The sequence below is a fragment of the Gymnoscopelus microlampas genome (genome assembly GCF_963454915.1).
Source record: "Gymnoscopelus microlampas genome assembly, chromosome: 18".
Taxonomy (NCBI): Eukaryota; Metazoa; Chordata; class Actinopteri; order Myctophiformes; family Myctophidae; genus Gymnoscopelus; species Gymnoscopelus microlampas.
The window spans coordinates 30,659,512-30,676,896 of NC_139955.1; the positions used below are offsets into that span (position 1 = coordinate 30,659,512).

A 17,385-nucleotide genomic window follows, 5' to 3' on the forward strand; every position below is an offset into this window, starting at 1 on the left:
GTGTGTGTGTGTGTGTGCGTGTGTGTGCGCGCGCGCGCGTGCGTGCCTGTGTGTGTGCGTATGCATGCGTGTGTGCATGTGTGCATGCGTTGGGTTCTCACAGTTACAAGGGTCTTCTAAATGATCTAGAAGAATCCATACAATACTATCCTGAATTTCACTGGAAGCATTTCTTGATATCACACATCTTTCTACAGTAAGGTTCAGTTGAGACGTTTAGATGGCCTATACAACATGGATATGGTGACCTTTGCACCTCAGCTGAAGACATTTTAAACTTCCTTCAAGTACAGACAGAGCATAGAGGTATAATATAACGGTCCAGAGACCAAGGGAGCGCATTCAAATGGAGGGAAGATTAGAATAACCATGTGTTCTCTTCTGTCCCAGAACCAGAAGTCTATTCTATTTGATTCTGCTCTATTCTATTATATGCTGTTACAGCTTAATTACTGTTCAATTAAAGTGCTGAGGCTGAGTTCTAATCAGAGAATCATCATCAGAGAATCTGATGACTCATCTGCTCAAAAACAGATGCTTCTTTTTTTTTTTTTTAAATCAAGGTTATGTCTCCCTCTGGTGGGTGATTGTTGTTGGTATGTTTTCACCATGAATGTATTGTGGATGTATTTATTACTATACGGAAAGAATTGACAATTAATTTAAAAAAAAGAAGTATCAATACCACAATGAAGAAATACTCTGTCACAAGTAAAAGTCTGGTGTTCAAATACTTGAGTAAGAGTACAAAAGTATTGGCATAAAAATAAAGAACCAAAAATAAAATACCTCCTACCTACCTTCAATTTCGAATGCAACATAATGTAGCACCCTTAGCCTGTCTGTAAAATAAAAGGAAGAAGAAGCAGGACCACATTGGAAACAAGTGTTTCATTAAGCTTTTATTTGTTTATCCTGGGTTTAAGTTATACTGTGATTTATTTTACCTAAATCAAATCAAATCAAATCATAGCTAAACAGTAACCAACTTCGATCTTCAAAATACTCTAAACCACATTTGTGACAAATGTAATGAACAGCATCATCCTCTGTAAGAGCAGGGTCATGCACAGACATTTTGAAGGGCAGGGACACAAGCACAAGCAAACAAACAAACAAACAAACAAACACACAAATAAAAGGCACTCATCCTGAGTGCAGAGGAGGGATGGATGAGGGGTACATTTTGAGAAGGATACAGAAGTCCAAAGAGGAGGTTTATGGATGCTGAGAGAAAGGAGGTGGCTCAGCTGGAGTGACCGGCAGATGCACAGAACAGAAAAGGAAACAGATGATCCACTGATGGCGACCATGCATGGGCATTATCTGGAAGAGGAAGAAGAAGAAGAAGAAGAAGACCCTCACCCATCACACAACACATATTATTATGATTATTACTTATAATAATAATAATAATAATTATTACTATTATTATTGTTATTATTATTATTATCCCCCCCACACACACACACACACACACACACACACACACACACACACACACACACACACACACACACACACACACACACACACACAGGGAGGTCATGGTCTATCTTAATGTCATTGTTAAATTCTGATGATGATTTAATCTAACAGGCGTATTAAAGTAGCCGTAGGCCTATAGTTGTTGTTGTTCAATCAATGAGTTCATAAATAATTAGGCTATATCAATCAGATAGTGTTTCATTGAAATACTGAAATAGCCGGGGGATCACAGCCAGCCAGTGGTGTAAAGTAACTAAGTACATTTACTCAAGTACTGTGCTTAAACAATTGTGAGGTATTTTTTACTTCCAATTTTCTGTACTTTCACTTCTACTCCACTACATCTCAGAGGCTAATATTGTACTTTTACTCCCACTACAATTATTGAAAATGTTAGTTACCAGTTACTTTGTAGATGTATTATTATTATACATTATTATTACCAAACATACATTAACCACTTCAGCCCTATTTACATTTCTGCCATTTGAAAATAGCTGATCTACAAGCTCACAATGCTCAAGTGCAAGGCATTGTGAGCTTGTAGAGCGGCTATTTTCAAAGGATTTTTTACACATTTTATATTTGAAAACTTGTGAAATGGGACATTCTGTATAATGAGTAATTTCTACTTTGGCGTACATTTTGATACCAACTTGTGTACTTTTACTCAAGTACATTTTGAATTCCGGACTTTTACTTGTAACAGAGTATTTCTACATTGCAGCAATGATATAAACTTAAGTTACAAAAAAAAGAAGAAGTGCTTTTCCACCACTGCAGGCTATCGAGCGAACCCCTCTCCGTTGAGTTCAATGGACCGGTGGCGCCATCTTGTGAGGTTTTCAGCAACTACTTACAATGGTGTTACGTCACGTTCTCTCGGTATGCGTTATAGACTTCATTGACGCTCAGTCGTACGACGGTGCCTCGCGCCCCCCCAAAATAGCAGATCTACAAGCTCACAATGCGTGGCGGAAGCCAGGCGTAGTGAGCTCGTAGATCTGCTATTTTAAGCCACGCAGCACCGTCGTACGACGGATTACAAACACGCCCGTAGGGTAGAGAGGAGAGCAGCCAGGGAGGAGGGGGCGGGCCATAGAGTTATAAGGGGCGGGCCTTTGCAAGGGAGTGCAGTTCATTGGTGGGTGTTTTTCGTTTCAGCTGTAACGATTGGCCGGTTGGGGATGGTGTGCGGGGTTGCCATGCCCGCTAATTAATTATAAGTGACTTTGGGCTTGTTTTTCTGTAAAGTTGCTTGCTTATGGGGCTTGTTTCCTGATGTTGTTTAAACCAGTGGTTCTTAAACATTTTCATGTCAAGGACCCCCATAAATCCAAACCAGATGTGTGTTATTTAAATGTTTCAAAAATGTTCCAAAATTACATATTTTTTAATTTGTATATAGATTTTTTTGTTTTCTTTTTTTGGATTGTGTTGGCTTCAGAGCTACGGCCAGAGCCATTCAAGGCTCTGGCCGTAGCCTAATAGTCGCTTCTTTAGGGCTTGTTTTCATAGACCCGGTTGCTTGTTCTCTCACAGAACCTGGCAACACTGGATGGGGTGGGATCATAGAGGGGTGGGATCCAAGTTCGGTTGTTCCACCATCATGTGTGCGAGGCTGAGAGTAGTGTTGCCATGTCGGCTTATTATAAGCGACTCTGGGTTTCTTTTTCTCCCAAGATGCTAGTTAAAAGATCATAGTTGCGTAGTTTCTGGGCTTGTTTCTAAAGTGTACTTGCTTTATTTAGGCTTGCTTTCAAAAAAAAGGAATTCTTATTTAAACCAGTGGTTCTCAAATATTTTCCTGAAAATGTTTTTAGCCAGGGAGCATTTGTGTTGTTAGAATGTTTCACTAATATTCCAAATACTGCACATTTTATTCCAAGAGTGTTTGAAAATAGCAGCTAAATAGCGGCTATTTTCAAGTATCTGATTTAAAAGTGCTCATATCTGACTTGGTCGCTTCCTTTGGGCTCGTTTTCCTAGACCTGGTTGCTTATTTCTCTCATACAAAATGGCAACACTGGCTGAGAGACCGGCAAGCAGCACAGCACGTTGTGAAGCCGCTAGCCTGGTCTAGTCACTAGTCGACCTGACCGCCTGACTGGAGCGGACTGACTGAGGGAAGGTGATTCACAAGAAATCACTAATCTAAAAAAAAAAAAAAAAATAGAAACCCCATCATCTTTGTGATTTATCTGACCCTCTGGTGAGTGAACAGACACCCTTTATTCCCTCTCTGGACGTGTTTCTGGTGGTTAACAGTTAACTGGGTCCGCGTGCCTTCGTCTATATCGTGGAGCGAGTGGGTGAAGTAGTAAAATGTACTTATAAGTATACGCCTTAGAGTACTGCGTGTAAATGTGAACATATAAGATATAAGTTACAGTTAAGGGTAAATAACTTGGATGTTTTGAGTCCACATTGTCCCTCGGCCGGGGCCCTCCCGTCCCACTACTACTACTACTGCTACTACTACTCTGGTCCTCCTACAGACACAATGTTACTTTATTATCTCACGAGTCTTTCATTCGACGAAATGACACATTTTCCACGTGCGTGGACACCTTTTATACATAAATATATAACGAAGGAGTTATTATTTCGTTACTCGTGCAAGTTAAACAACCATTCTGGTTGTTGATGCTCGTTTCAGTCAGTGTGACTTTGGCTGACTTGCCTTTTTAGATGACATGGTAGTAATAACGTGTTTATTACATGTAACGTTAGTCTTTTTCTTTATTTTGTACCATTTTCTTTAACGTAGTGTGCTTGGCAACTGCCTTGATGTGTTGCGAACATTAGCTAGGTGAGCTATCTAGCCTGCTAGCTCTAGCTGTTGGACAGGCTGTGTATGAGTGTGAGTGTGTGTGACTGCATGGGGACACGTGCTGCTGGATCTGGGTGTCCTAGTTTGGGCCGTCCATTCATTCCAGCTGCAGCAAGCTACATCCGTAGCCAGTCAGTGAGATAGCTAGGGCTTAAACGTTGTCATTTTGTTGAAACCCACTCTAATAAGAGCCATTGATCACCAGGCATGGCAGGATGCCTGGTGATCAATGGCTCTTATTAGTGTGTGGGGCATGGCGTGGCCTTTTGTCTCCATGGCTGCCCTCCCTGCATGCTTTTCCTCTTGGCCTCATCCATTCCTGACATGGCTGCGTGCTGGATTACAAGTTGCCTCATTTGCCTTTAGTTGAAATGTCTATTAAAAGGAACTAATCCCAAAACGGATAAGTTGTTCAGTTGGTAAGGCTAGGCGAAAGAGATTTATTTCCAACATACACGCGTTCTCCTAGGCTTGTATGTCACTAAATGTTTCGATGAATTGAATGCACAGGACCCCAATGGAAACAAGCCACAGTGCTTTCTTGGGTTTAATCCTTTTATCATCCTTATGTATAGAACTGTGCTTTCTGTGCTTTTTTTTGCAAACTTTTCATAAAGTATTCAATCAATCAAGGGTAGGTTGCCTCACCCCAATGAACTGATCTATTCGAAAAATGATTGTCTTCTTATCGTGGTTGTAGGTAGGTAGAGAGATAGCTTGTTGTGTGTTGGTTGCTAAGTGTGCCAATGCAGCAGATGGCCATGTAAGTGTTGTGAACAGGTGTGGCTAAACAGTCCATTAACTGGCCTAAAAGGTCCAGTTGTCTGGCACTGGGGTCCTGTACAGAGATGTGATTATTTTCTGAGGTACTCAATAGTTTTCTATGGCTGGGCAGTGGGTGATAGGGAGTGTTATCAATTGTAGTTTAAGAAAAGTGGAAAATCTTGTTACTTGTTGTTACATTTTTGCAGCCCAGTAGGGTCCTCCTATTTATTGTGCAAGTGTAGTTTGGTTGCGCCACCTCAACTACAGTTTGTGTGAGACATGGTCATATTGTGCGTTGAGATTTTGGGGAAAGTAATGTCATGTGTCATCCTAACATGTATAATATGGTAAAGGCTTTGTCAAATGTGTTGTGGTTTTCTCTCCAAGGTGTAGTTTATACAGGACTGGGGGAAAATATAATCAACATATTGCCATTCATGTGTGTTGTAATTACCATACATTGATTTGTGATACATATACAACTTATTATTTTCAGTTTCAGCATATTGGAGATTTTCAGTATGAAAGTCAATTTGATTAGACAGTAAAACAGATATTTGTAGGTTGATTTGACACCTGGTCAATCATGGCCAGAACAAGACATCTTGTGATGTTGAAGTAGGGATGTAGTCTGTATACATTTTCAGCAGTTAAATTGTTTTCTAGGCTGTTCCTGTAACCACATTCTTTTGGGGGGGATGTTCTTAAGAAAGTGGATATTGGTTAAGGTTGTGCACAAGAACATAGTTGATAATTAACTCACTGGGCTCGTATTAGTCTGTTATTCAAGAATGTGGAAATATCACCACCATACTTGTTAACATACACTACTACACAATGTATTTCACAGTATCTAATATTTTGCATATTGGCCAATAGATTTAAGTCTGGTCCGTTGAATGAGATTCAACAGTTTTGTTGTGGCCTGACTGAACTGGTAGTTCATTTTGAGACGTGCTGGCAAGTTAAAAGTAGCGCACAACAGCAACATATTGCGAAAGCAGCGCATTTGCTTACTGATGGCACTAAATCCATCTTGTATCGCATTAGTAATAACAATGGCATTAGTATTAAGTATCGCATTAGTAATAACAATATGATAACATGATTACCATTATTAATTATGCTTGTTTATAAACAGAGCCTGGCACCAGGCTTAGTTAAGAATCTGCATTTCGTAGCGCTGCAATGTGGAGCATTCTGTAGGTCACTCTGATATTACGGTAGTGCGTGTTTATAGTACAACGAGCATGCATTACAGTATCTTGTGAGTTCTTGGATCTACACATTGAACACGAAAAATGGAAAACTATGCAAAAAGTGTGATCAAAAGACAAGGGATTGACTCATTTGAGCCCCTGGTAACAACGTGGAAAACACTATAGTGGATTGCGATCAAATTGACGTAGAGTCAGAGGGATGATGAATGTCGGATATTATTACTCGATGGATGGATAATGGATAGATCTAAAAGCCTATCAAACGGCAGAAATAAATGCAACAACGAAGGCAGACTGCTTTTTCTGGGGTGCATGTCATAATACACACCCATTTCCTACTGAGATAATATGTTTACATTGAGCTACCAGCGGATAGGGGGAAAACGAGTGGAACAGATGGACATGAAACAAGTCTGAAAGTGAAATCGCATTATCCTTCAAAGAAATTGTTGACAAAGAATGTTGTGTAGAACGTCGTCTTTTATATGGGAGTGGTTTGGATATCTAATAAGTGACACAACATGCAACACAGAATAATATGCCATTCGTTCCGAGACCAAGAGCACCAAGAGTATGAAAATGCGGTCCTAACTAAGTTGTCGTCAGTCCGGCAGATTTGACCAACTTGCGTCAGTGGGGCTGTGCCAAAACGACACACAATCCCATCGTCTTTTGCCACAAGTGCCCCTTTGGAAAGCTATTGAGAAGGAGCAAGGACATAATGAACGATGTTCAATACTTTATAACGAAAGACATGATGCCCCTGAGCACAGTGGAGAAAGGCAGATTAAATTACTGGAACGGATTAAAGTTCTGGACTGAACCAAAACAGAATTTCACTTAAAGTATAACATGATTTTACTTTACCAATTAACCACATTTCATATAGGCTGGTGGATTTAGTCCAAACTCACTATTGTCTTTTTCAATATCCATTTACCTTTTTTTTCATTATGGAAAAGATTTTCTGAGCAGTGACTGGTACCTAAAATGAGTGTGTTAGAGTAGTTAACTATTTGGATAGTGTTAAATTTAGCCCACATTTTGGTTATTTAACAGAGACTCTTATCGAGAGCTGATTGAGCTGGTCATGCAAGAGTGATGTATGCCACAGTTTTGTTTTTCATACACTCCTGGCTGACCTAGTTTGTCCCTTGTTGGCAGATTTTCTTTCCAGCTGACCAAAGAAATGGTGATGGAGAAGCCAAGTGCCCAGCTGGTCGGGCGGGAGTTTGTCCGACAGTATTACACACTACTCAACCAGGCCCCTGACTACCTGCACAGGTGAGATCATGTAACATGAAGCATCACAATTTTGTATGAGGCCTCTAACCACTTGAACCCCAGCATCCCTATTCTGGGTGAAACATTGATGCATTGTGTGCTTGTAGATCGGCTATTTTCGGCGAAGAGATTTATTTGATTAGAGGTAAGAAAAAGAAAAGAAAAAGCACACGAAGTGACGAGCAAACCAGGTCTGTTTCACTAAGTATAGAGGGTTTAAGAGGTTAAATTGGCTGCCTGCTTCTCAAAGTGTAGCCTATTTAAATTGCTCCATCACTTGTACATCATGACCTGCAGATTAACCCCAAAAGACAATAAGTGTGTATACAAGTCAATTGGCTCTGTGCATAACTGTAGTAACAACTTTTCAGAAGGTGCCATATCCTGTTCCAGTTCATTTTCCCATAGCTTAGTTAGATTGGCTCGACAGCAAGTTTGAACCGTAAAAACACACGACACCTTCACATGTGTATCCATTTCAAATCTGCTGCGGAGCCAATCAAACAAAGCTATGGGAATTGTTTTTGAACAGGAAACGGGTTTGCTACCACCTGGGATTGTGGATTGTGGATATACTGTAGTGTATACTATAACAATTTGGTTACTTCTGTTAAAGTGCTGACCACTGGACTCTCATGAACCTTGGTTTTTATAGGTTTTATGGGAAGAACTCATCCTATGTGCACGGAGGCCTGGACAATAATGGCAAACCTGTGGAGCCTGTCTACGGACAATCTGTGAGTCTCAATTCACACAAACAGTAGATGAGCCAATCTCCATACAGTTGGACAACGCTTAAATTCTACCCACACACCCAACACAGGGTTTATACACAAAGAGAATGAATCACATGCCATAACAGCACATTGGCGAGGCCATTAGACCTAAATTTGACCATCCCTTGTAAATCATCACCCACTGCATTAGATAACACCTCATTTCACTATGCTTTTTATCGTGTGGCTCTGCGGGAGCCGGGAGGTTAGCCGTGTATAATTTCTTCGTTTTGTGTGTGTGTCTGCCTGTAGGTGTTTTCACATTTATACTTATATTTAACTTGCATTTTATGATATAATATAACTGAATGGAGCTTGGATTTAACCAAATTTGGATTCATATGTCATAGATGACTGACATCACAGGCTCACCACATTAAGTTCCCACGCCGTTCCCATGTAGTTCCCAAGGTTCACATTATTTGATTTTCTGTCCTCCTTCCGTTCCAGGAGATCCACAAGAAGGTGATGGCCCTGAGTTTCCGAGAGTGTCACACCAAGATCAGGCACGTGGATGCCCATGCCACGCTAAACGAGGGCGTGGTGGTGCAAGTGATGGGAGAGCTTTCCAACAACATGCAGCCTATGAGGAAGTTCATGCAAACCTTCGTGCTGGCACCTGAGGTGGGTGGTGGTTGTGGTTTGACAGTTAATCCCAAAGCACGATACTCACATTTTAGACATTCTGCCCATAATATGGGCAGAATTACAATATTATTGTGATCCAGAGTGACTTGGAAGAAGTACAACCCTTGAACTCCTTACCTCATTTGCTAGATCACCAGCATCACAAGTAACCACAACTAGGTGAGCGTGCTCAGGCAAGAAAGATTCCTGTGCTTAAAAAAAAAAGTTTCCATAAGAGCATGTGCTAGTAACATAAACGAGAGTCAACAATTCTGAAGTTAAATCTATTCATGTTTCTCGCAGGGTATTGTTCAAACATTCTGTTACACAAAGGTTTATGAGTTTTTTTTAAAACATATTTTCTGCCACAATACTGTTCCAAGTGTACTTGATGATAAAATCATAAGCCTCGTCTGGTAGTTTCACTTTGGATTTATTGTTTCTTTGTTTAAAATCTTACCACATTCAAGTCAAAGAAAGGTTCCCAATTTTGAGTAAATACGTTCTGATTAGTGTATCTTGACCTGGGTTGAAAACATTTCTTGTAGCTCTTTGCATAGTAGTACTAAAGTAGTAATATAAATCCACACCTGGTGCATTGAAATGTGGACGGGGGCATTTTAACCCATTCAATACGGGAACGCATCTACAAATGACTTCTAAATCCTAACAGTTTTCTGAAAACCGTATGTTGCTATGATATGCATTTGGTGGCTGACCCCCATCTCAAAATATTTTTTTCCAGGGACCCCCCAGAAGCAAAGATTTGAGTTACAAATGTTCGCTTTAAAAATATATATATTCAAAGATTTGCACACATTGATTTTTCAAAAATAGCAGATCTACAAGCTCATAGCGTGCTATGAGCTTGTAGATCTGCTATTTTTGTATAGCCAAAGTATAAAATAATGGCTATAGCTGGATTGAACTGCATTATTGTTAATAATGCAGTGTGACAATCATTTGATTCACTGGGATTCACACATTCAAATTGTGGTTTACACGCATTCAAATAATCGAGCCTGCTTATTAATTGAGTGAAAGGATGGCAGACATATTAATGGTTGTTTTACTAGTTTGCTAATTCTTTCTTCAAATTGCTCCAGGACTCACTGTATAGCCCATCAAGAGCGAATGGTTTATATAAAGGGTCCCCAATGTTTTTTTTCACCAAGGACCACTTTTCCTGAAGTGTCACTTTCCTGTAGTTGAGGAATCGCGCACAATGGATTTCAATGGGCTGTTAATGTCTTTTGCTTTGTGAAGTAGGGTAGGTACCGAAACAGTAAGAGAGGTGGCAGTGTGATATTGCACTGTGTTGGTGTTCTACAGATACACAATGGTCATTCATATTCTATATTTATGTCCACATTGCGGACCACCAGTGAATTGATCTAAGGTTGACCACTGGTTTATATTATAAATACACACAATACTTGCTTATTGAGTGTTTGCAGTTAATCAACTGTTTTAAATGTCTTTTGTCAAATGGAATGTAGCAAAAACGGTAATGTGTTTTGTAATTGATGTAATTGAATCAGGAATAAAATGCTGCATTTAGTATGAAACAAAACAGAACATGATAAATGTTTTACAATGTTAAGAATCCTAATCAACTCGTGTTTGTCTCTGCAGGGCACCGTAGCAAACAAGTTCTACGTTCACAATGATGTGTTCCGTTACCAAGATGAGGTGTTTGGAGATTCGGACTCGGAACCCCCTGAAGGTGAGATCCACTTACTGTGATTAAAACTGGCCAGCGGTGCCCCAACAATGTCACAACAGTTAAGACCTCAGCCTTCAGGTGCACAAACAATTACAAAACAAACAAAAAACTCTCTGACCAACAATTCCAAGGCAAGATTGCCTTGTTTGTCCCTTCAGTTGACACCTGGTCAAGCAGATAATGAAATTGTTTTTAAAACCAAAAAGCCAAATTCCAGAACAGTAGCACTACGCCGGCTGTATATTTGTACCTGGGTGGTTGTGTTGGTATATTATTTTACTACTTCAATCGTATTACTTAGTTGACTCCATTGTTGGTCCATTCCTTATTTACCCTCTACCTCAAATCTCTTAGCTGAAAATAACCAATCTGCGACGCATTGTAAGCTTGTAGATCGGCTATTTTCGAGTAATATTTGGACCAGAATAGGGACAGAATATGGTTCATAGTTATTAGTTAATATATTGGATTAACGTTCACAAAGTAAAGTCGGGGAGTAAACTCAACCACATATAGATCTGTGTAAATGAACCATGCTCTTGTGGTGGTGCGTTGCAGAGTCTGAGGACGAGGTAGAGGAGTTGGAGGAGATTGTGCCTTCTCCTGATGTGGCCCAGGATGACTCTGCAACCTTCTACGAACAGACGCCCTGGTATGTTGTGAAACTTTCATGTTGTTGGAAGTTTTTTTTCCCTCCCGCAGTGCCATAAAAAGGTTTATTGTCACTATCGGCAGCATTCTACCAAGGCCCTCATTGGAAACAAGTCCGCAAGGACTTTTATGAACGGACCTGTTAGACAAAGTATTTTAAATGTAAATGTGTTGTTTTACATTCTTTTGCCCAATAAAATATTCAATCAATCAATCAATTCTGCCTGTAATAGTCCATGGCAGTAAAAATAACGGTTGCAGACATGACTGTCCTCTCTTAATCTCTGGTCATCCTGGTCCTCTGCAGCTCAGAACCAGTTGTCCCAGGTGAGGAGGAAGAGGAGGACGAAGAGGAGGAGGAGGAGGTGGTTGTGGCGGCCAGCCCTGAGCCCGAGGTGGAGGTGGAGAAGGAGGCGGAGCCCACTGCCATAGAGCTGAAGGCGGCGGACACCCTGCTGGAACCCCAGCCAGAGCCACTCGCAGCTGAGGAGCCCACAGAGAAGAGCCCCGCCCCTGTCCCCGCCCCCGCTGCAGACCCCGCCCCCACAGCCTCACCTGATCCCGCCCCCGCTGCCTCTGCTCCAGAGGAAAACAGGGTATGGTTTTCTGTTTTATGTCTTGCACCATTTATGTTTTATATCCAGTTTGCATCTAGAAATAATGTATGCAGATTGTATGCGATTACAAACACAGGACCGATCTCTTAACATGTAAAGGGGGACAAATATGATTTAATAGTTTATCTACAGAATAATCTGCTTTTTTATAGTTGGATGTATAAGGCTGTTTTACATGCGTTAGTTTATTTTGTTTGCTTGAGCACAGCTCATCAAAACACATCCATTTTGCACAGTTGTATGCAACGTGCTTGAGCTTTGTATGAATGTATAACTAGTGTGTGTGGCGTCCAGTTCTGACTTGTTTCCTGTCACCTGCAGCCGTTCTCATGGGCGTCAGTCACCAGTAAGAACCTTCCTCCCAGCGGGGCGGTTCCAGTGTCAGGAATCTCACCTCATGTCATTAAAGTCACTCCAACAGCACCGGTAGGTTGACAACAGCCAGCTAAGTACAAAACCAAATCTACTAAAGTTGCATTGATTCTTAACCACTTGATCCATTCCACACCCAAAGGATGACCTTGATATCTTTATTTGGTGTGTTGGTATTTAACATGTTGGTTCTTGAATGTTCAGGTCTTTGAAACCAGTTGAGAACCACTGCTTCAGAGAATGTATAATGGACCTGTTTAGATCAGCAGTACATCAGATTTATATTTGCTATAAAGCCTATTTGTATATAGTAATGCCTGAGATTATGAGTTGTCCATCTACACTCAGTATATATTAAGCCTAATGATGAGGCTTTGGAGCCTTAGTAGTGGCAAGTCCTCAGTGGTTTCACCTAGAATGTGTATGTGTGTTTATCAATTTCCAGAATAGATTGTTGCAATTATTTGTTGAAATAATAGAAATGGGCCATGTCAGATGAAACTCATCTGCCTTCCCATCCCAGCTCCAGCTAAGAAACATACTACATACATTAAAAAGTTCTGTTTTATTGTGTCAAGTTGATCAAAAAGGGAGGATGGCTGATTTAAGCAGTTATACCTGGCCTGAGTCGAACTGTAATTGGACGTGCTGTGTGTTTGTGGCTGCACACCTGTTGTGCATGGAGTCAATTCAATGCACAACAGGATAAATCAGTCATCTCCACAAACATTCAGGGAGAGCCACTGTCCGGATGGAACACCATCTGCTCTCCCCTGTGAATTTAATTTGTAGCTACAGGATCTCGAGATCCAGTACTACAGCACGGCAAACAGCGTAATATGTGATTCTTGTCAAATAAAAATAACTTTGTGATCAAGAAACCGTGGCTGTCGTCTGTCCAGCTGGCGAGCCTGTCACATTCAGTTAATGAAAAGGGGAGAATCATGAAAATCTTACGTGAGGATTTGTCATTTCAGGCCAGAGTGGAGGTGAAGTCAGAGGCCCAGTCAACAACAAACAGACCACAGAGAGACCAGAGACCAAGAGAACAGAGACCTGGAGGTCCTCCAACTGTACACAGGGGCCCCAGGCCAGGTACACACTGCAGCACACACTGGTTGACACATGGGTAAAATTAACTTTACTGTTCCAAGAGCTTATTTCCTCCACACGGACCACCTATGTGCCTGTGTTGGTCGGTTGAATAACCGTGGTCTCTGTTTCAGTGCGGGAAGGCGAGCAGGGAGAGGCAGAGGTGCGAAGGGTGATCAGGTACCCCGATGCCCACCAACTGTTTGTAGGAAACGTCCCTCACGATGTGGACAAGGCTGAGCTCAAGGAGTTCTTTGAACGTAAGTATAGTTCTTATTTGCCTAGTGCTGACTGCTGAACATAAGAAAGACACTGATGTTGGGGACAGTGGTGTAAGAATGTACAATGACATTCAGTGTTTGAACATCTACATTTGCCCCACCGCTTACATTCAGTTGAGCAGTATTGTGATGTCAGGAGTGGAGGAAGTCCACTCTGCTAAATGTTAGTCAGCAGAGAGAGAGAGCGGTTACCAGGCTTAACAACATAGGCCTACAAATGATTGGTTGTTATCAGTATAACTTATTTTCAAGCAACGGGGAGACCTCTATAGCCATGATTATGGGAATATAGAGCTATTAAACACTTATTTTAACAAATAAATGTTACTTGCACCCCCTTTTTAAACTGTGTGTTTTCCCTTTTGCATATTTTTAAAAGGCCACAATATATTTGATAGAAAATAGAAAGTACAATGCACAGTCAATAATCTTGATATGATGCGTCCATTAAGAGTAGTTGTATATCACAGAAAGAGCCATTGATTTCATTACATTGGCTGTAGCATGCGGACAAACCTTAAACATTTGTTTATGCCCCGCATGTGACGTGTGACGCCCTTCATTGCAGAGTATGGCACAGTCCTGGAGCTCAGGATCAACAGTGGTGGGAAGCTGCCTAACTTTGGCTTCGTAGTGTTTGATGACTCGGAACCTGTACAGAAGATCCTCAGCAACAGGGTAAGAATAATACAGACGTTGGCTGGATGGTGCTTTTGTTTTTTATGCATCTTCTTTAGACCCAACTGGAGCTGCACAACTATTCGCAAAATAAACACAATTGTAATGTTAACCATAAATCTCAATATTGTATGTGGTGACAGTACTAGGGTTCCTACCCGAAGAAGTTAATCCTTCCAAGGTTGATATTGTATAAGAATTTATACAAATGTATTTTTTTATTTTAAGTAAATTCTGTCTCAAATCTTAAAGTGACGGGCACAATTTTAATGTCTTTAGTTTCAAAGACGAATGCTCAGTAGAAAGCGACGGCCAATTTACCAGTCATATATACACTCAACATCAATTGGAGATTTGTATTTTAGGAATTCATCAGGCAGGTAAAAGACTCAACGTTCCTCAATGTTGTGGTAACTGTTGAATAAAAATGTTTCTGCTCTACTTGTATGAACTGAGACCTCAACACGTTGAAAAGGCTATGGCACTGTGTTTCTATACCCTCCTCACCGCATGTCTCCTCACTTCGCTCCTTCAGCCCATAAAGTTCCGTGGTGATGTGCGTCTCAATGTGGAGGAGAAGAAGACTCGTTCCGCAAGGGAGGGAGACAGGAGGGACATACGGCCCAGGGGTCCAGGTGGCCCGGGGGGTCCCAGAGAGAGGATAGGGGGAGGACCGCGAGGCCCACCGACCCGTGGAGGCATGGCACAGAAACCTAGCTTCGGCTCTGGACGGGGAGCAGGCCCCAGCGAGGGTCGATACTCTGGCCCCCGTCAGTGAGGCACCGTCTGCGGGCTTGGCAAGGCTCTCCGATCTGAGCTGACTTATTTTTGAAATGGATTCGATTACTTCTTATGGTTTCTTTTGTCTGGTATGGTGGGGAACCAATTGGGCCAGGTTTGAATAAGAGGGGGAAATCTGATATCTAGACAAAATCTGTCTACATATTGTTAAGTTGAATTATGTTTACACTTGGAATTATCATGCGTCATGTATCCAGATTGTCTAGAAATTAGGAGGAAGCCACGTTGATACAAACGAGTTGAACTCTGACCATCTGTGATGCTGTGGCCATGTCCTGTTTGTTCCTCCACACCCCGCCCTCCTACAGACAGGCTTAAAGGAGACCCTGTGAATAAGTATGCTGAAAGGATTTCTGTTAGTAATTGAGCCCAGGTTGTAGTCGAGAGCCCTCCGCCAGCGCCAAGTCCTCGCCAGCTCCTGCTGAAGTCGCCAGCCACTCAACATCTCTGTAACGAAGTTGGCTGCCCCACCCCCCTTCCTCCTCCTCCTCTTCTTCCGTACGCATGATTTATACTTGGTTGCGCACCGAAAATACAAGCTCACAACGTGTGGCAGTGCGACACTAGCACGCAACTAGGGGTGCAACAGTCAATAGAGGAAAAAATGGCAAATAGCCGATCTACAACCTCACAATGCAATGCGACGCATTGTGAGTTTGTAGATGGGCTATTGTCGCTGCTTTTGAGGGACACTGTAAGACAAAGTATTAAAGAAATATATAATAATAATGTATATTAAAAAACAATCTTCTCAATCGTTAAGAAAATAATTGATAGATGCAGCCCTAAACGCAACCAAGTATAAATCAGGCTTAATCCACTGCTTTTCATTTCCAATCCCAGGATTCTAGAATGTCACTCCACCTCCTTGTCTCTTGTCTTCTTCCTCCACACCCACCTTCCCCCACACACACAATCTGGACATTTCTTTCTGTTTCCATTCTTTTGGGGTCTTTGTTCTATTTTCCATGCTGAACTTGAATTTGTTAAGAAACAAACAAACTCAAAAACACGCAAACACATAAGGGTAAGAAAAATACTACTACTTGAATTGGGGATTTAAAAACCCAGACGTTAGGTTCTCGCGTTCTCTCCCTGTTTCTTAAAGGAACGTGTACTTTTACTGCTTGGGCAATCCTGTGTATTGCTGCCACCATTGTATCTAGCGATCGATCTGTCTATCTTTTTATTCTGTCAGGTCAAGAAGCGAAGCTGTTGTGGTTTTTATGAGTAATGTCGGCTTATATGTGGAATCTTGGATGTCTGAATGCATTTTACGGAGCATGTATCAAAGTCCCATTAGCCTTCTCCTACCAATGCACTTCGTCATTTGTCATGTAAAAGAAGCAAGTAAGATAATATCAAGCTCACCCGCTGATGAGAGAACTAAATAAAAACGTGATTTATTGTTTTAAATTTTGTCTCTTTTGATCATTGTTCTTTAATGTGCAACTGTTAAAGTTGGTTGATGTCAGACCATCCAAATTTTGACAATATTTTGGAAGTTGCCTTAAAGGGTGTTGAACGCAACTCCAAATACAAAGTACAAGTACGTTTAAATTAATGGATTGGATGAACACCGCACGTGTTACAATGGATATTACAATGTATTGTAATATGTGCTATATTGCAATCACAAATGTGGGCTATAAGCCACTGGAAGGCAGACCAAGGGTGTATAATATTCAAATGGTCCTGAATGGATGAGAAATTACCTGTCTGCTACCGTTTTCACAAAAGCACTCATTCTTCAACTTGTTCTATGGTGAATGTTGGTTGTCATGCACAGAGTGCTCGGGAGATATATGATAAGTGTGTTCCATTTAAATGATTAGCATTGATTTCTACCCTCTCATCCTTGGCACTATACCGCAGTATTCTGTCGCGTTATGAAGAAGCGCCTTTCAGCTGTTCATTTGTCTTGGAGAGCAAAACGCGCTGCTTCCTTTAGCAAGCTGGCCTGCAGTGATTGTTGCATTCCTGACAGCCTGTGCAAATAGTAATAGTATGGCCCCAAACCATTGTTTTACTTTCTCAAACATTTACTGTCACAGTACATAAAACATTTTTGTGTACATATTTATGTAATTGGAAGAACTTTGAAAATAATATTTTTGTATGTTTTTGTTAACATGAATTGCAGAGTTGTATAATGGAAAGGAACAAAGTTATCA

General features: G+C 41.1%; 1 protein-coding gene across 1 annotated transcript; it reads left to right on the forward strand.

Annotated features, from left to right (window-relative positions):
* Positions 1-3,538: 3,538 nt before the first annotated feature.
* Positions 3,539-16,627, forward strand: g3bp1 (GTPase activating protein (SH3 domain) binding protein 1). The gene is made up of 12 exons (XM_084042022.1): positions 3,539-3,700; positions 7,471-7,590; positions 8,246-8,327; positions 8,817-8,990; positions 10,629-10,719; positions 11,278-11,371; positions 11,678-11,966; positions 12,309-12,413; positions 13,337-13,454; positions 13,586-13,711; positions 14,301-14,410; positions 14,946-16,627. Exons 2-12 carry the CDS (start codon positions 7,496-7,498, stop codon positions 15,186-15,188), a joined length of 1,527 nt encoding a protein of 508 aa, XP_083898148.1. The 5' UTR covers positions 3,539-3,700; positions 7,471-7,495; the 3' UTR covers positions 15,189-16,627.
* Positions 16,628-17,385: the final 758 nt, after the last annotated feature.

Coding starts and splice junctions, on each gene's coding strand:
- g3bp1 (XM_084042022.1), top strand. CDS start 7,496: ATGGTGATGGAGAAGCCAAGTGCCCAGCTGGTCGGGCGGGAGTTTGTC. Junction 8,991..10,628: donor CCTTCGTGCTGGCACCTGAG/GTGGGTGGTGGT, acceptor TTGTCTCTGCAG/GGCACCGTAGCAAACAAGTT. Junction 13,712..14,300: donor GCTCAAGGAGTTCTTTGAAC/GTAAGTATAGTT, acceptor CCTTCATTGCAG/AGTATGGCACAGTCCTGGAG.